This window comes from Cylas formicarius, unplaced genomic scaffold (genome assembly GCF_029955315.1).
Source record: "Cylas formicarius isolate icCylForm1 unplaced genomic scaffold, icCylForm1.1 PGA_scaffold_10__41_contigs__length_53128322, whole genome shotgun sequence".
In the NCBI taxonomy this organism is placed as follows: Eukaryota; Metazoa; Arthropoda; class Insecta; order Coleoptera; family Brentidae; genus Cylas; species Cylas formicarius.
The window spans coordinates 19141399-19161433 of NW_026844214.1; the positions used below are offsets into that span (position 1 = coordinate 19141399).

Here is a 20035-nt window from a genome sequence, read left to right on the forward strand (position 1 = left end):
AATTTTAGGTATGGTTTTCAGCATGTGCGGGCTTATGATGAGAATGAAGTGGTGTGCTTGGGTGGCCCTGTATTGTTCCTGTATAAGTTTTGCAAACTCTCAGATTACTGACGATACAAAGCAGGTATGTCTTATGTCTTCATTATGGCCGCGTTATAAGCGTGATGTTCCCTATGCAGATTTTTATTGAAAGTTGTGTAATAACAAAGTGTGACTGCTTTTGGTGTTGTTTTAGGTATTGAGCTCCTTTATGCTGTCAATCTCAGCAATAGTAATGTCATATTTGCAAAATCCTTCACCCATGACTCCTCCATGGGCTTCAGCAACAGATTGATTTATGAAACAAACTATGTAGTAACTAAATATATATGAAGTTTAAATTTTGATGGATTTTTGTTTGCTTAGAATTTTTTTTGCCCGATAAGGTGTTGTTAATATGTTATTTAAAGGAATGTTTCAAGACATGTTCGATCCTTCTTCACATCAAATAGCAACTAAAATATGACGTTGAGTTGGTTTATGTTTTAACGTTACATTCATCATGGTATCGTTATTTAAACAAACCAGTTGTCAAACACAATCGAATTGGTAGTTTTTCACTATAAGGGCGGTTTTTTCAGGATGGCGAAAAATAGGCAAAACAAGGGAAATTAGTTGAACTAATCTCATCTCCGACTTGAGATGCTTACTGCATTTCCTTCTAATCAATCTTTTATCAGGTATCTTGTTTATATCCTCTCATCTTTGTCGGTCAGTTATGACTGCCGAGTTTAGTTTTGGTTTTCAGTCAAATTCAAAGTTTTTACAACCGAAAATCGTGGGGCACACTGGCAGTCCTAGTCGCTACAAAACGATCGAATGAAAGACGAAATTTTCAATCAACTCCCGATAAAAATACTTTGGCACTGAAATCCAAATAAAGGTCCGAACAGTTCCCATCCCGCTGGAAGCTTCATCCGCTTCCTTTGAAAAAAAAAAACCAAAGATGACCTCAACACCCTTTTCGACGTTTGGCTCGTAAACTTCGACGGGACATTATTTATTTATTGGGGAATAAACATAGTTCTTAGCGGGAAAAGCTCGTTTCAACGCCACTATTGAGATAGATTTGAGTCGGTTTTGTTACGTTTTTGTAGGTCTATTCCTCTAAATGAAATATGACTATTCAATCTGCCTCTGCACAATTATTAATCTCGACGGCATTTAAATAACTCCGTCCATGGCAAAAGTGGCAAAATATGATATTGGCGGAGATGGATCTTTAAATCACTATCGGTTAATTTTATTTAATAAGTTAGTTGGTTCAATCGAGCGACGCAGTCATTCTGTTTAGACTAACACCCACATCTATTGCATTAACACAACATTCATGTCGAGTTTTTCACCAGATTAATTTGTGACGAGGAAGAACTTTAAACACAACCAAATGGGGCTGCAGGAAAACTAACAAAATTCTAATGCCAGTGATTACGATTTTTGCGCCAGTTCCAGCTTCAGTTCTTCAACTCATATTCCGCGGTGTGACTGTTTTGCGCTGCACTACTGTTCTAATTGTTTAAATGCCATCAACTTGAACAATTTTGCAGAGGCAGATGATTACATTTACATTTACATTAGTGGAATAGACCTACTGGGGAAACCACATAAAAAAAGACTGACCCAGAACTCGCATCTGCCTTAAAGGTGGTGTGGAAACAAGCGCAAAGTACAGAATCATACGTATAAAAAAATATATTACTAGCACTTGTTCATAAATATTTTATTTTAAGTGGCCCTCGAAGAGGTCGAGTTATGAATGTTGGGTAGAAGATATGCAGTTTTATGTAGAATTTAAGGTGTTTTTTTGAGCGAAAGGGGATTAAGTTCCCTCTGTGGAGAGGGGAACTCTTCGGATCTATAGTTCCTAGTAAGAGTTTTGGTACAGTACCAAAAAGTCTTATTTTACTACACCGCGAAGTAAAAGTTTTGGTTGGTTAGTTAGTTTAGGATTTGGTTCGTGTATGAACTTAAAAATAATGTTTAAATCTTATCAATTTTATTAGGATTCAAGAATTGAATTAAAAACCGCAAAAACTAGAAGGAAGACCACAATTTGTGCTTCGAAACGGACTGAAATATTTTAGTTTTTTTTTTCAAATTCTTAAAAAAAAACAAGAAAAATGAAATTTCTCTATAATTTACCAATAGCGAGTTTAAGTATCTACCGATAATGCAGTAAGACGCTAGCACTGAAAATTTTGTTTGTGGCTTCTGTCGATTCCGAGCTGTGGCCATACAGGTAAAGTTCGCTGAACGATATACCGTTTTTACAACCTGTTATGGTTTTGACTTCGGGATGAGTTTAATACCCGCCTGTTGTAAAGCGGTACGTGTACGGCAAGCTAGGGCCGTATTTAAGACGTTAGCCGACCAAGAACTGTGCCGTGCGGACTGTTTGTATTTTAAAAGTAGGGAAATTTTCTTTGATTAAACTGTTATATTAATTCATAAATCTTTCTAAAACATTGAGGTAGCTCGATTTCAAGTTGAATTTGCCCATTAGATAGGTTGATCTCCTATTTTAAAACCACATTAGAAAACTTAAACTGATTTCAAATTTAAGGGTTTTACATAATGACATTAAAATATTTTCCTAAGAAAGCAATACAAAATCTTATATAGATAATTGATTTATTATGGATGTTTTCGCAGTTTTTCTATTGGTTGATTGTGGTGAAATTGGAGTATGCTGTCACTTTTATGAAACAGTATTAGTATTAGTATCAGTATTAGCAGTCGAAGTTTTGAAGTTATTTCTATTTTTTGCTTGAAAATGATATGTATTTTGAAAATTCTTTGTTAAAGCGGTTATTGGAAGTTCTTAAAACGGAAACGGAAGTATAATGTGGACAAGTTCGATATGGAGCAGCGATTAAAAATTTTTATTTTAAGAAAAAACAACAAATCGCCAGAAATTTAGTTCTGGGGAAATACGATTAATTAGAAGCGAAGTAGAAAAAATAACTGGTTTTAGTTGGAAAAAATGTGCGAAGAAGAAAATGTTTACAGAAGGTGACTAGAATTAATTATTAATGTGGGGGACGAACGCAGTGACTAGTGATTATTTTAATTGATATTCTAACATTGTTTTATAACTACATTTACTCCCTCATCTATATTTATAATTAACATTAAAGTAAGAATGGATTTTTTACTGCATGGAGGAATGTCGCCGATGAAACTACACAAACCCGCCAGCCAGTCATTGTGGAATTGCGAATCTATTCATTGAAGATTACAAAGAGAAACCCAAGCGAGGTAGGCCTGGGGTTAGACCTTCATACAAATTTACCAAAGTTAAATACCGGATTATGTGGTAAAAACGGTATATCTTTAGAGAACAATATAAAGGAAGTGAAAATTACTTATTAGGATTACGAATCCTCAAACTCAAACTAACCCCTATAAACACGACCCAACGCATCACTTGGAAGATTTATAATTAAAACCTCACAACAAACATAATCTATGTCGCAACAAATATGATTTTCAAGATTTAAAATTAAAAGTTTCCCTTGGAGTTTAAGTGAAATAAAACGAATATCAATTTATTATTCATAATTTTGTTAATAAACAGGTATATTGCCCTCTCGACAAATTGCAAATGAAAATGGTAACAAAAAATGTCATTAATCAACAATCAACTATAAACAATTAACGTTTCTCACATTCTTACTGTCTACAAACACAGCACTTACTCTGTTAGAGTGCAACGTCCCTATATTTTTGTACATCTTCCGCTGAATTATTACTCAAAGAGTTTTTACTATTCATTTTATCGACTTGCTTCTTGTAAATTAAAAAATCAGGTCCGTCCAAAGGACCGTAATAGATAGGCACGCCGTAACTCGCAACAGGTTGCGCATAAAACCCCGCACTATTTCTGATCACACGACTACCCCTGTTGATATCATGCAACGCATCCATCGATTTGCTTTTTGTTAGTTTGTTATTGTTGTGGATTGGGTAGCTGATTTCAGACATTGTGCCCAAATTGGGCATTATTTCTTTGTCTTGATCTGCATCAGTTTGGGAACCCCAATATTGGGCATTTTTCATTGCCGGTTGATCGATGTAGCGTAGATCCATTAAAGAGTAAGCTTTCTTTTCTGAAAATTTCGAATATCATTAATATTACTATATTATTTACTACGAAACTCACCAAAGCCATCATTACTTCCGTAGTGTGTCATAAAAACGCTGGCATTGAACTCGCTCTGGGCTGCATAAATTGGGTAACCATCAATGGGGGTAAAGTTATTTGCAAATTGATAACTCCACATTTGTTGCATAGATCCAGACCTAAAGTATACATTAAATTTTTTTTTTGCATATTGCATATGCATATATTATTCTAGACGATACCTTGTTAACAATTCATTGAAATTATTAACGGATTGTTCGTACCCAGCATTTTGGTAAAATGGTGCCGTGAACGGAGTTGTATTTGCTACCGTTCCAGGTACCGTTAAGTCTCTTAATCTCTTATCATCTAGTTCCTCGTCTTTCCACGTCGTGTAGAGAGACTGGACTAGTATTATTTCTATAACGTTTACTATTATCCTCAGGAGCCAACATGACAGCTCCGTTATTCCATATATGTGTGCTGTGCCCTGAAAATAGGCAAAGGTGAAAACATGATTTAGCGATTATACTTATATATAACAAAAACTTTAAAGAAATCAATTAATACAGAAATGGAACGTAGTAAAGTATCATATTATCAAATAAGAGGTTATTTATGCAAAACTATTATTGCATACAAACCCTTTAAAAATGCGTTTACTAAAGATGTAAACTTGTCCAGGCACATCTAGAAATTTTGATAAATTCAATACCTGCACCTGACTTATGGTCATTTTCAATGAGTTATAATAAGATGCCAATTTACTAAACCTGATTTCTTTATAAACTTGAATAATCGTTTCAAGGTCTTCTAGTGCTTCAACCACTGCCGCTCCTTTCACAAGGGAAAGCTGATTCCCTCACAAAAAGGTGTTAGTGTATCGGATTGGAGAGGTTGCCTGACATGTGAGTGAGAGAGGAACAATCCTTTCACGGTGTTGTACCTCCAGCCTTTTTACCGTACGTGCTTATATCGTTCATTATGGTGTGGTAAATGGAGTGGGTGCTATTAAGTTTAAAAATATACTCATTTTTTTTTGTATCAGAAAATTTTTTATGCGGTTATGGAAAGGAGGTTGGAATCTCGGAAACAGTAGAAGCTATAATGTCGGGGAGGTTACAGGACCTCCCTCAAAAATGAGGAGGTTTTGCGGTTAGAGAGTGAGTGAGATGTGCAGAAGTACGCGGGATTATCCTGTACCTCTAAAAACTTTGAAAAATCTTTTTGCTAATGTTTTCTAACCGATGATGGCGAAATACGCATTTACATAAGGTGCCTCGACAAGCTCAAAACGAAGATGCGCCATTTAAAATTTGTTGATATACCTATTAGAAGCCAGAATTGAGACTTGTAATTTGTAATAAAAATACATTGAGTGCATTTATTTAAAATATGAATAGTAATGAGAAGACACAAACAATATTTGCACATCCAATCGTTAGTTTAAAACACAGACGACCAACTATATATACATATGGTTTATAACAATTTACATAATTTTGGACGTACAACTCTGGCCTGAACTGACATTTAATTTGCTGCGATATACTTATGCTTTATTTTTTAAAATTGAAAAATATATTCACTACTTCTACAACTTTTACAACAGCTGGTACGGTTTCTCTTCATTTTTGGTCATGGCAGCAAAAAAATGATACGAAGAATTTCTATTCAGAATTAATCGGCATATCGACGTGTCTCGAGGGTTCTCTTATATTACTTCGGTAATACTAGACTTATGCACAGGGTGTTTCGAAATTAAATTAAAAGTTAATATAAACTATGGTCCACGACTTCTTCGATTTTAAGATACATAGTGTTAAAAGAGACCTAAATACGAATATGCATTTTCGAAAAAAATATGATAAAAAAATAAAATGAAAAAAATAAAATTTGGAAATTACTGAATGGACATTAACCTGTATTTTCTATATGGGCGTGGGGACATAAAAAAAATTAATTTAATTTTTCAGTTGTTAGATTTTGGTATTTTTCAAAATGTATAATGAAAATTATTAAAAATTAGCGATTATAATATTGGAGTGTAAAAACTTTGGTAACTGTCCAAGTTCAATTTAATTACTTTTTACTTTACCAAGTAAAAGAGGAAATTTGATAGAAAGTTATCCTGCATCAATTTCCAATGATTGCAAAAAATTTGTTATCTTGTAAAAATAAATTTAAGCCTTATATACAACCTAATAATTATTCCAAACACATACTTTATTCTTCGATTTTAAGAAACTAGAAGCAGATGTTGAGAGGGTTCAGTGATCATTTTTAGATGAAAGGGTTGGTCGCTCAGATCGGAGTTTTTCTTGTAATGTTAAAAACTGAAAATTGGAAGTTCTTTTCTAACTTTTTTAATTTCAATGAAGCTGCATTTGCATTTTAAACGACATCTGACATCAAAATTTTTACATAAATCAATAAAAAAGACATACAATGACAAATCTCAGTCCCATTGCCAATGTTTGTGATAATCTTACATTTCTTCAAATTCGTAAAAGAGAGAAGAAGTAAAGTTGTGCTGTGAAAAGACCTACCCAGTAGTCGACACTCATATAAATGACAAGTCCAGCTTCCGGAAACGTCAGGATTGTGGTTGAAAACATCCAAGTTATGAGGCACAGCGTGTTTTTCTAAAAAAAGATTTTGCTATTAAAAAATGAATGATGTACATTAAAATTTTCTCTCAAAAATGACATTTTGAGGCCAGGCTGCGTAACGCGAGACAGAGGTTTAATAAGTTATGGTTTGTATGGATACAAATAAAAAATTTTCTCATACCTACATAGCGAAAATTACGAGAGGCACTGTATATTCTTCGGTATGCATATAATATTTAGGGCGGAAAATATAAATGATCTCATAAATAGCAACAGAAATTTAAAACAGCAATATACCGGGTGTTTCAAAGTTTCAAATGTTTTGATAGCTTGTGAATCCTTATGTTGGTTAAAAATGTAATTGACTAATAGAGAAGAATGATAAAATGACGTCGAAAAAGTATGGGAACCAGTGTTGCGCAAGACAACAACCTCATCAAACCTCGTTTAAATTATTCGATAGAAATCTCGTAGAGTTTGGTTCGTTTAAGAAATTTAAACTAAACTCGTTTCGTCACTAGCAGGGACTCGCAAGCTACCAAAATATTTGAAAAATGATTGAAAATGAAAAAACATATTGTTTCATTTCGATTGTTTGAAACTATAAAGGTAACTTTTAATACATAGTTAAAAGGGTAAAAAATCCAATATGGCGTCCATAAGAAAAATTAAAGTCGATGGTGGTTTAAGAAAAACGAAACGTAGTACGAGATTTTTCACTTCGACAAAAGATGAAACTCAAATAGTTCCAATGGGAATGTATTTGCAGCCTTTTTTCTAAATTTTAAAATAAGCTGTTACAAAAAAAATAAATTGGAAACCGGAAATTACATTTTTAATGAAATTTTTATCAGTCTAGCGCCGGTCTAACATTGCCCAAATTTGAGCTACCCTGTATTTTTTACCACTTCCGAGATTTCACTGGGAAAAGTCGACAACATGTATAATCGGGCTGTCCGCCGTCATAAAAATATAGTCGGATGGCCCTCATAGACTTTAGTATAATTCGGAATTTTTAGTCGTCATAGTTTCCTTATAAAAAGATAGATGAAATTCTACGTGGAACACCCTGTATAATTGCTAACAATGAATATCTTGGTAGGTAATAAGTAGTACGATAATTTGGTATTTATAATAATAAGTTACGCCGGTAAGTAGGTAAGTGATTGAAAATCTAAGGAAATAATTTTCAATTTTTTTTCGTAATCGAATAGATCGTTTAATAATAATATTGCCGGTCTAGTTTTTCATCGCGGTCGACATTTCCTGTGCATATTACTTACGTGCGATATTCGCTATATCGCCATTATAATATTCAAATTGTAGAAAATAGAATAATACCCCCTCCTATGATACATCTGGTTATTACAGTAATGCCATTTTAAATATGCATTTATTTATAAAGAAAGTATGTATAATAATTCCTAATTGTTATCCAAACAACCGTAAGGAAATGAAACGCAAGTATTACATTATTGTAGCTATTGTTAATTAAAAAGCCAAACATTTACTTTTTCAAGGATACACAGGGTGTGTAGCAACTTGTATCTGATAAATTAAGGCGTTTGAGACATACATTCATATCTTTTTTATCTTTATCTTTAAAAAAATTATCGCTTTTAATAATAAGACGCCATCAAGTAACACCCTGTATATCATACGGTCAATGAAACCCAATGTCAGTTAAGTCCTACTGGACTTTGTTATCTTTGTTCAAGCTAATAGTTTATGTATTCAAAACTTCCGCTTTCGTTTGTACTGTGTTGTGGTCACTTTGAGGGTTCTACAAGGTGACGCCAACCAACCAGGGTGTGTAGCAACTTGTATCTGATAAATTAAGGCGTTTGAGACATACATTCATATCTTTTTTATCTTTATCTTTAAAAAAATTATCGCTTTTAATAATAAGACGCCATCAAGTAACACCCTGTATATCATACGGTCAATGAAACCCAATGTCAGTTAAGTCCTACTGGACTTTGTTATCTTTGTTCAAGCTAATAGTTTATGTATTCAAAACTTCCGCTTTCGTTTGTACTGTGTTGTGGTCACTTTGAGGGTTCTACAAGGTGACGCCAACCAATTTTCAGTGAAAAATTTCGTTTCGAAGATACCGTCATGGAATTTCGTTTTTCTATTAACATCTAAAAAAGTCCAGCAGCTATTGCAGCTATTTAAAAAAAAGCAAGTTTAATTTCCCAAATGAACTTCCACTACTGTAATACTTATACTTTTTACAAAACCTCTGAATTTCTTCTGCGTCGGTCTTTGTTGAGTCGAATGTTTCGTCAATCATCCTGTTGGCTTCTTTAGAGTTCGACTGAAACTGTTTCAGTCAGTCAAGTCCAAAGGGATGATTGGGGAAACGTTACCCAGTTCGACTCAATAAAAACGGACGCAGGGGGAATCCAGAAGTTTTTTAAAAAGTATTTAAGTATCTACATTCGCATTTCGAAACAATATTGCGTTTTCAAATATCAGTTGCATCGGATTTTTCTGTTAATTTGTCAAAAAGGTAAAAAAGAACTCTATTAGAACTTAGCGTAATGAGTTGTTCTACATTTTTGAAACATGTATTGGAACACTCTATATATTCACGAAATTAATTTGCCTTTTTAAGGTCTCAATAAACAACAAAAACAATCCCATTTTCCATATTTCGTATTCAAAATTTTGCTGCTTTCAATAGTTTATTTTGCGAGCAAATTAAAATGATAAATTTTGGTCACTGCAATTCATTCATATTTATATAAATTTTGTATTTTATTTTTGGTACCTATAAATGTAAGTAGTTGGCTAGAACTTTATTGTGCAAATATATCAATACATATATTTATACATAGTTGTTATATGATGTATTATCAAAAAAGTTTAATAAACACTGTTTTAGTCAGTAGTTTGATTTGGAACAGTGAGGGTAAATAATGAAGCTAACGCTTTATAATATAGCTATTAGATAATATAGTGGCCCTACTATAGTAGCAATATTTTGAGGAAATACTGCCGTAAAAATGCTGCATCCAAACTTATTGACGATTCGTAAGCGGCCATGTTGTTTGTTAAATGCCGCAAGGTCACTGGTTAAAAGCAAGACTTTAAATTTCGCGTATACGCATGTTGAATGTCAACATTTTTTCATAGCTTCATAAGCTTCTGTGTTATCAGAATAGACAGGACCTCTATATCTCTAGGAGCTACATGCTTTATGGCGACACGCACGCTTGAACACTGTATATTGGGTATTTTATTAATAACAAATGCTGCAAATGTAATATATTTTTTATTTGCGTACCATGGAAAAGAAAATAAAAATAAAAACATTGAAATTGCTTCATCTTAGATAATTTGGCGGCATATAATCGAATACACTAACTTGTGATAATTCATTATTTCCGCTTTCAAATGGAAACAATACCTCTCTATATCTATATACTTACTGTCGCTATTCCATGTAATAACAGTGCGCCAAAAAGGCTTAAAGCAAAATATCCGGCTGCTAACAGAACGGCGGCAGCCGGCAAGATATGCTTCGCTTCCAGAATCAGCCAAAGCAGTTCAAAAGCAAACGCTATTAAGTAAGCTATCTGAAACAATAGGTACGTTTTTTTACCGCTATCAGTATTACATGTATAATAACTCTTCACAAATATATTATGGTACAAACAATTTATTCTTGAAATGGAAATTTTGAATTTTTGGTAGAAAGACTTGTACCCAAAAATTTTGTATGAAAATTGGGAAAATGGAGAAAAATAAAGACAAAATAAAAAGGTATGATCGATGCCAGTGTTGATGTTCTATGATATCTGATCTGAAATTGTTCGTTTTTTTTTGTTTTCTTTATTAGGCAGCATTTTAAAAGGGCTTAAAAAATTGAGTTATTCGCATTTGAAATAGTAATTAAGATGCATAGTTTTGACTACACTTTTATGACGGTTTCCGTCCCTGTTTCGCTGATGGCGCGAATCTTTTTACTGCTCATATCGATTTTTCCTTTGAGTCATATTTGATATAAAAACAATTAAACATAGAACCAAAATTTTAGCAACCAGCCAAATATTTCCTCGAGAAAAGGTGTGCTCTATATGGTATCGCTAAACCTAATAAGCTGTTCCTGTTAAACGTTGATTATTTAGTCACGGTTTTATCCTTAAATGAAACTGATATGGTAACAAATACCACAAGTAAATATGTATAGACAAAAATAAATATCGTTAGAAATGTCTAGATTGTATCGTAAAGAAACCACGATTCTCAACGTGATTGTGCCTCTCATAGCACCTTTCCGACACTTTGGTAACAAAGTTATTATCAATTATATTATGGTTATTATCGCTAACTTTTAAACTTTTAAAATGATCAAAAACCATTATTTTATAAATTTTTTAATGACAATCAATAGTTTAATGTCAACATTTTTGTTAGTTTTGGAGATACTTATTTATAAAAATCGTCGAAATTTACTGTGTCAAATATCCAGAAATACCTAGATTTTAGGTAATACCTGTAACATTTGTTTCCAAAAGTAAAAGCTAAAAAGTTATAAAAATTTTTTCTAAAATTAACTGATTTCTAGATATTGACCAGAACTAAAAAAAACAGCTAACCTAACAATTTTTAACAGGTCTCAAAATTGACATTATTAATGAAATTCCTACAAGCGAACCCTTCAAATATCCAAAATCTCAAAATGTTGAAAAAAATCCGTGCCGTATGTTCACAAATATTGGCCCAGTAGATAAAAATAAATAAAATCCACAAATCTTAGAAAAGGTAAATCGGACGGACGAAAACTGGGTTAATGGACTACGAACAGGAACGTATAAAGCAAACAGACGAAATATTGAAACGAGCGGCATTTTCCCAAGAAAACAATAACAATTTTATTATTCTTCTCAGCCTTTCCACTACAATATCTGCGAGGCTTGTGTGTTGGTCAATCGTTTATAAGTAGCAGAATGTCTTTACATTATTTTTAGATTTGAATACGTTATTATTTCAAAGGTAGCCTTTTATATCGAGAATTGCGAGTCGAATTTGTAGACCATGTCCTTATCGAACGCCTTGAATTTACTAGAAAACCTTGTTTTTAGTGCTTGCAAATTACGGTAAACCCACAACACTTAACCAACGCGTCATCCGCCTTATCGGCACTGTATTACAAAATTTCGAATTTCGCAATATCACAATTTTGGTCGTCCTGTAACACGAATTGCTTAATTTGTGAATTGTTTCTTTCTTAACTTTCCAACATATATTTACTTACAGGCGGTCCAATTATATTTGTGACGAAATTTTCTTTTAAATAGTTTCAGAATCAAATGATTCTTTTTGCTTGTTTTAAAGACCATCGACGGAGATTTATCTCTTAAAAGCCCATTTTATCCACTTTTATTTTTTAAGTTTGGTCCTTTTAAATCGACATGTTGCTAAATTTCTATCCTTTTTAACATTTCACTATCGACAGGTATCTAATAGCTAGTATTTACTATCAATTCTAATAAAATGAATTCAAGAAAGTCAGTGCAAACAAAAAGTTCTGATTATTTCGCACTAACTAACAGTTATATGTTAGTTCAAATAGCTGAATTGCCTCCAATCTCATGCTTCTCCTGAGCCTCCTCAAAATCAGAATAATATCACGCGACTATCCATGATATTATTATTGTAACTTTTGGTTACATATACCAATATAATAAATTTCTAACTGGATGCAAAAATTTTTCTGCTTTCTTAATACGTGTCTGTGTATTTTTAAATAAAAATTTTACGTACACAAATAAAATTACTCCGTAGATTTACTGTTTGAAATGAAATAATTTGCCTATCGTTTTTGTACATAGTGAAAATGTAAGAATGCTAATGTATTTTCAAATTGTTGTTAGCTTTGCAAACAATTAATCTATGAAAATTGAAAAATCTGCGTGTGACCATACTCATTGCACTCATGGAGAACATACTGGCTACTTAACGATTTAAATGGCGAAACAAAGATAATTATCGAAATAAACAATGCTATTAAGGAATAATAAAATAAAAATAACTATAAACTACAAACGATCATTAAAAATTATTCCACTTTTGCTAATATAGCGGGTCTATCAGTAAGGGTAACGAGGGGGAATTGCAAGGTCCTAGAAATTTGAAAAAAATATAATTGCCATTTGGATTCCTAAAACCCGAATTCTGTAAATGTTTCTTATTTTGCCACGATTAGAGTGCAAAAAAAGTTGAGTTTGGCAAACAGGATTTCCACTGGTTAATGTCCGATTCCATAATTGATTAAATAAAACCCTATTTTTTTAATTAATTACGTGCCAAACCATATTTGAAATCGATATAAAATTTATTGATTGGACCGTTTCGCAAACATTTTTAATATCTAGGACCACCCGTTTCCCTAACACTGTACCTCGTTGCCTTTATAGAGACACCTATTACATTTCAAAGTGCCTAAGAAATTTGAGCGCTCTATGGTACCTCCTCATAAACTACAAGTTTTATTTAATACAAACTGTTCAGAGTTAAAAAAAAATTAAATCAAATGTAATATAAATAATACAATACAAAAACTTCCTACGAAGGAATAATATTTTGGGACAACAGCCTCATCCACAATTTGCCTTAAAAAAATTAAGTTGTGCTCCCAACCAAGCATAAAACACACTCTGCAAACATTTTTTGAAATGCGACATCGTCGCTTATTATAAATTGGTGGTTTTTAGATAGATAGGATAAAGTCACCTCAGTTTCCGAACTTTTTTTGGTTCCGTATGTTATTTCATTTATTAATTGTTACAGTGATTTCTTATAAATCAGCAATATTAATAGCAACCAGATGCGTCTGCAATATGAATGTCAATGAAAATTAATATTATTTCCCATATAAAGTCATTTGCGAGCTATATATATGTTTATACACGTAATTTTGTAAGAAATTACGACAGGCTTACTATACCATGAAACTATTAGGAATGATGTCGACTTTGAGCAGAAAAAGACACTTTTTGATTATTGCATGTTCAGCAACAATTGCATATACTGACTGATAAAAAGGCAAGAAATCCCTTTTGACCAGAAATGTGAAAAATCCAAATAAAATGTACATGTGAAATATCATGTTATTGACTTTTGATGTTGAACTTTCATAGTTATATGTAACGTATTTTAAATATATATAAATTAGATTTAAATCAATAAATGTGCACCGACGAGCTATTGTTGGCAGTGGCGTAGCATGGGTTCTTCGTTCTCCTTCGTTTATGACATAACCTATCTAAATCCAATATATACAATTCAAATTTAAATCAATAAATGTGCACCGACGAGCTATTATTGGCAGTGGCGTAGCATGGGTTCTTCGTTCTCCTTGGTTTATGACGTAACCTATCTAAATCGAATATACTATTAACAGCTGCTAAAACCACTATTTCTTGTAGTTCATATGGAGTTCATGTAAAACTTTTTGGCTACTTTCAAACCGGTTAATTAAATTGTGTCGCAATATTCTTAAAATGTCTTTAAGAGGTTGTTTCCGTTCAGACTATTGGTCATAATACAAATTGCTTGTGCTGCTCAATTATTTGAAAATGTACAAGATGTTCCACATAAAAAATCAATTTTTCGCTTAATAACTAATTAACTATTAGTTTTGAAAAGATTACATTGAAACTATTAAATTCTGCTGCTTTTAAAATGGTTTCATAAAAACGCAAAATTTTCCAAAATAACAAAGCTTTTTGAAAATGTACATTTTCCAAAAATACCCAATAATCTGAAACGGTACTAGGGACCCAGATACCTTTTTTTTACGATTGAGTGTTTCATGAAAACTGAGCTCCAGACACCGATATTAACTTTCGGCTTCTCCTATAGAAAGGGAAGTTTCCATTTAAAAATATCGAATTTGGCCAACCTTGTATATAAGCCTTGGAGAAAAAAGATAATGTCTTATTTAAGATTAAAAAAAAACATATTGTATTTTCATGGTTTATGCTTTTTATGTATATCGTACATAAGATTTAATGATCAATTTCACTATGTCAAAAACGAGTTGGTAAGAATTGTCAAGAGATTTTTTTCTTTCTATATAAACTTGTAACACTTTAACACAATCCGTACATAAAAAAAATGGAAAATAATTGTAGCGTACCATTTTCGTTTTTAATTTTAATATCTACTCTATTAAATAATGTGAAGATAAGTTATAATTTAAAATTATTTTGTTACTTTCAACTGTTAAAATCCTGCTATAATAAACAAAAACACACTGTAAATTAATAATATTAGAAGTTTTTATTAGGTTATGTAATATTCTACATTAAATATTATAAAATTATCGTAGGAAAAATACAGCACTGTAGGTAGTTAATAAATTATCATTACTACGGTTGAAAACTGGTCTACATGACCCTGGCGGTAAAGGACTTCATAAATTTCGTAGTTTGACGAAATAGATAGAAAAAATAGTTGCGGTTTAGACAAAGTAAAGCATCAGTTATATTACAGTTGGAGAAATTATGCTGTTTAATTAAAATTTCACTTTTATAGCAAACAAAGTTATTGTAGTATGACTGGCACTGTGCGTATAAAATTTGGCTAACTTGTCAATAATAAGTATTGAAAGATATTTGTTTATCCAGAAATGTTCGTTTTTAAAAAAATATTCTAATAAAATTCTATTACTATTTATTTTTAATCATGTTATGAAATATTTTTGGAAATATTATTTTTTCGAACTTGTCAGAGAAAGCAACTTTGCTAAAAATTGTTTCTTTTATTTCAACTCGATCAGTAAAAATAACCATGAAAAAAGATTTACCTCTAATGTTAAATTAAAAATGATAGCTAATTACATATGTCATATTAAAAATAGGGAATGGAGAAACTAGTTGTAGACATTTTAGTTCTCCTAGGCTTGACTTAAGTTGCACATTTAGAAATATTAACAATAAAACGTTTTTCCATTATAATCGTGCTATACGCATATTAATTGGTCAAGAGGATGAATATCGAACATGACAGAAAAAAAAACAATTGTGTACTACAGGCAGACCTGGCACACCTGACATTGTTTTATAAATATTATAAATCATTCCCGGTATTTACATTATAAAAAGTAGACCAAATTTGACCAAAAATATTTTGCGATTTGCTAAAAGATGTCCAGATGAACAAAAATCGATAATAAACTGCCTTGATAATTTCTTTTATTTACTATTTCAATTTTTAACATTATTTAGTTTTTTTAGAAATACGCTTTATGAGACCATTTTATTGTATTAAAATTACAATAACAATAAATAATGACTAAAGTTAAATAAAACTGTTAAATAATGATTTGCAAACTCACAGCAAGCCGAAATATTGACGTTTCTGTATTGTTCGATTGTTTTTTTATCCTGTTTCGTCATCATTTTGACAATTGAAAAATATTTTATTGCCAATATTTCGACATCTAAAACTTTTACCTTTTATTAAATACAACAAAATTATTTTAAAAAAATAGTTATTTTTTAGTCACCCTGTATTTATTTATTTTTAAAATATCAACACGGACCATTGAAGCATATACCATTCTTAAAGAAAATCAATCACTTTTGACAAAAGTGCAAAATATGTCGGAAACGGTAAGACCGTATAGGATATTCTATATGAAAAATATGTCGAGAAAGTTCCGAGGAATAAAAATATGCTTTGATCTACAGAGTGGTATTTTAAATAACAAAACATGTCTTATTAAACTTGCTATCGCTGTTCCCGAATGATTACAAAATAGTCATTTTCTTTTTTCTTTAAAGTAAATCAATTGATCATTTTATTTAAAATTGAAAATAAGTATTATAATATTGTTTTTATTCATTCAAAAACTGCCTTATCACTCAATTTCAAAAACCATTTTTAATTAGATCGGTAGAATATGCATATGAATATATGAATATATATCGAAAAAAATAATTCTTACTTTATTTGTATTAAAGTATCAAAGTCCACAAGAAGCAATATTGATAAGAAGAAAGTGTCAAAGTTTAAAGCTACTTTTTTAATGTCGTTACCAAGTGAACTCGTATTCCTTGCCGCTTCCGCAATTTCCATGCCTGTTTCTTTAATTAACATTCAAGATATAGTTCCGTAACAGTTTCAAGATTTGCTTAAAGTAAAGATTCGTGTCGCGCATGCAAACGCACTTAATTGACACCCAACTTTAAACGAATCCGCTAGAGTTATTTCCGGTTCCGCGGCTCATGAATTGTGGCAGAAAAAGTGTAATAATCCCTTTAATTCGAAATTCAGGAAGCCATTTTTCATTAAAATTCAATTAAGAAACTAATCACGCAGTAGAGCAAATTCAAAATGTTCAATACGTCCAGGACAATGCGTTTAATCGAGTACAGTAGATGCAAAGCCTCCGATAACTTATTCGCCCTAGTGTAACAGGTGATACTATAAATACATCTTGGTCCTTAAAAAGATTGAGATTGTTGAAAGTGATTATAATATTCCAAGGCGAATATCCCGCAATTTGACCATAATAGGAGTAAGTGTTTTCAGTAGTAAGAATTCCCTTGAATAAAGGAAAAAAATTACTCCTCCGGTAGATTTTAAGATTTATATTTCCCAAAAATATCTGTAAAAACCAAAAATCCGTATTCTTGAAATCGGGGAAAAGAAATTTAACAGGCAGAAAAATTTTATTCTGTCAAATTTCTGAATTGCATTTCCACAAATGCGCGTCGATAATACTGTGATTTTCATAATCAACCGACCAAAAAAACTTGCATAATAATGGTCCAATAACACGTGCCACTATTACATTTTATTATCAAAGAGACCAAGATAGTTTTACTGTCAACAACTTGTACCTTCTTAACGATTAATATTTACCACCACATTATTGAACAAATCTTATTTTGATTTATACTGTCAGGTGTTGCTCTATGGCGGATAAGTTATAAGATATTCTGGATACTTATAGTATTTGTATTGTTTTTTTTTTAACGTTGATATAGAAATAAATAAATAAATATTTAAAAAATAATAAATAAATTAATGTTTAGCAATATGTAACAATTTGTTTATTTTTCAGGGTTTTTTTTGCTTCATTTGTTTCCCTACATAGTTTTCATGAAATCCAATTGAATAAACAAAAAATTAAAGCCGATAAAAAAGATCCAGTATTTAGGTTTACTTTATTTCTTGGTTTATAAGCAGCGTAGACGTTTGGTGCGTTATTATGTTAAGTATTAACGATAAAAGATTACCAATTAATTAAAATCAAAGGTCCGTTAAAATTTAACACATTTCGTTTTAATTATATGATCGAAATTGATTTGATATTTGACAAAAATAAATTTTGTGCAATAATACTATCAACTCACCAAAAGATACGTTCCGAAAAATCCACATCCGATAGGTAGACTACAGCACAAACATTTTTGTATAAAGGCCATGTTTCCAAAGGGTATAGATATTTTTCGCGTTTATTTTCATTTTCGTTTAAACACGAAATATCTTATCTTATACACAGATTTCAAACGTAACGTCTCTCGAAACACTATCTACCCCGCGCTAATGGTTTTCACATTTTTCCCGTTTTTGCGTATAAAAATCATTTTCTCATCGTTTAAGCAGGTCTAACTGTACGTAGATAAATTTTTGTCTAGTCTATAACTCTACACATGCATGTGGGTGAGGCAAGACCGCATGAGTAAGAATAACGTGAGTTATTTGCGACTATTTGAATATTTTATTCACGTGCGTATTACTTTCTCTTCACCTTCCTCCAGCACATTGTTAAAGTAACAATACGGAAAACTTAAAATTGCGATAAAGCGCGGGCAAAGTGCGGCAATCAGTTTTTTACTAATGTGTTTTCTTGGTTGCATATAGAATTTTGAACGTAAAAGCCACATATACTCTGATTTCAGGTAAATATTAATGTTTTATGTTAAATATGCTTTTAATTTATGCATCAGTAGAATTGTATCTGCAAAAGGATGAGAAATTTCAGCAATTCGCTTATTAATAGCAGACAAAAAATGCAACGTTATTTCAATTAACTTGAAGTCTGATAACATTAAATTGAAAAGTTCAAAAATGTTGCCTTACGTTTAATATGAGCGTTTATCTTTTATTTGTCGTTTGGTTTGGACGACTAGGTTAACAAAACTCAAATTCACTTTGTCCAGCGGAGAGTTCTTCGAAGCAACTTTGCTCATGGATTAATATACCGTGCCATCAATTGGTCAAATCGAATGGATATGTGTCAAGGTTTATGATCTGTGACTCGTGGTCACTATTCTTGGAATCGTAGAAATAGAGATTCAGAAGAAAGAACAAATTATTAAACGTTTTGTATTTTGTAAATTTAACTTTCGTGTATTAGTAAGTCGGTAAGTGTGTATTAAAATACTATCTAAATGTTTCCATGTTTGTTCTGTCGGCCGTGTCGACCATTAGAGGTTTGATTAATTGGTTTGGATTGTGTAAAATTATTTAGTAAGCGAATTCACGCTTTTAATATAATTAACTTATTTGCAATTTTTTTCAGTTTAACCCTTCAACATGTCTGATAAGCCAGGACCAATAAGCAGACCCATGAAATATCCTTACACTTTTTCAGCTAAAATTGCTCAATTTCCATGGAAATTTTTTGCTAAACACAACTGGATTGTCAGATACTACGTTTTTGGGTTCCTTTCCGCTTTTCCAGTTTTTGTCGCTGTTGGTAGATTAGGTAAGTAGAGATACAAGTTAGGTTAGGAGTATTATATAACAGCAGGTACTGCAGCTTTCCATGGAAAAACCAATTTTTGGGCGCAATACTATATTTTATTATGAACAATTATTATATACTTATTTTGGGGTTTGAGTTTAAAACAATTTTTTTTACAGCGAATTCTCCCGAAAATGTAGCAAAATGGGCAGAAATTCGTAGGAAGGAAGCAGAAGGGCACCATCACTAAGAAAAATCGGTTTTCTTTATTAGTCTCTTTGTATGTAACTGTAAACTAAAAAATATATTAATTTAAAAGCTGGAGTTTTTGGTTTGCCAGTTGAAAAACTATAAACATGATTTAATACTGAAAAACAAGTATATCACATGACTGAAAATTTCAATAATTGAAAAAAAAACCTACTGATTGAAAAGTTTCAAAATATTTTTCCGATAGTTTCCTTTTTGTCTCACAGAGCTCATAACGAAAATATTTTCATTTTAAACTAAATAATTTATTTTTTCATTTCAAATTCTATAAACAAC

General features: G+C 31.7%; 2 protein-coding genes across 4 annotated transcripts; one reads left to right on the top strand and one right to left on the bottom strand.

Moving 5' to 3' along the window:
• Positions 1 to 3553: 3553 nt before the first annotated feature.
• Positions 3554 to 18489, bottom strand: LOC132708331 (uncharacterized). Of its 2 annotated transcripts, none has more exons than XM_060680611.1 (6): positions 18153 to 18489; positions 10212 to 10354; positions 6712 to 6807; positions 4405 to 4652; positions 4202 to 4341; positions 3554 to 4148 (listed from the first exon to the last, which is right to left on the bottom strand). In XM_060680611.1, exons 1-6 carry the CDS (start codon positions 18178 to 18180, stop codon positions 3742 to 3744), a joined length of 1062 nt encoding a protein of 353 aa, XP_060536594.1. In that variant the 5' UTR covers positions 18181 to 18489; the 3' UTR covers positions 3554 to 3741. The 2 variants fall into 2 exon arrangements, with proteins under 2 accessions (XP_060536594.1, XP_060536587.1); XM_060680604.1 differs by having other exon boundaries at positions 3555 to 4148; positions 10212 to 10358.
• Positions 18490 to 18888: 399 nt separating this feature from the next.
• On the top strand, positions 18889 to 19809 carry LOC132708357 (uncharacterized). Of its 2 annotated transcripts, none has more exons than XM_060680656.1 (3): positions 18889 to 19272; positions 19325 to 19510; positions 19669 to 19809. In XM_060680656.1, exons 2-3 carry the CDS (start codon positions 19339 to 19341, stop codon positions 19737 to 19739), a joined length of 243 nt encoding a protein of 80 aa, XP_060536639.1. In that variant the 5' UTR covers positions 18889 to 19272; positions 19325 to 19338; the 3' UTR covers positions 19740 to 19809. The 2 variants fall into 2 exon arrangements, with proteins under 2 accessions (XP_060536639.1, XP_060536631.1); XM_060680648.1 differs by having other exon boundaries at positions 18958 to 19166.
• The last annotated feature ends 226 nt before the right edge of the window (positions 19810 to 20035 follow it).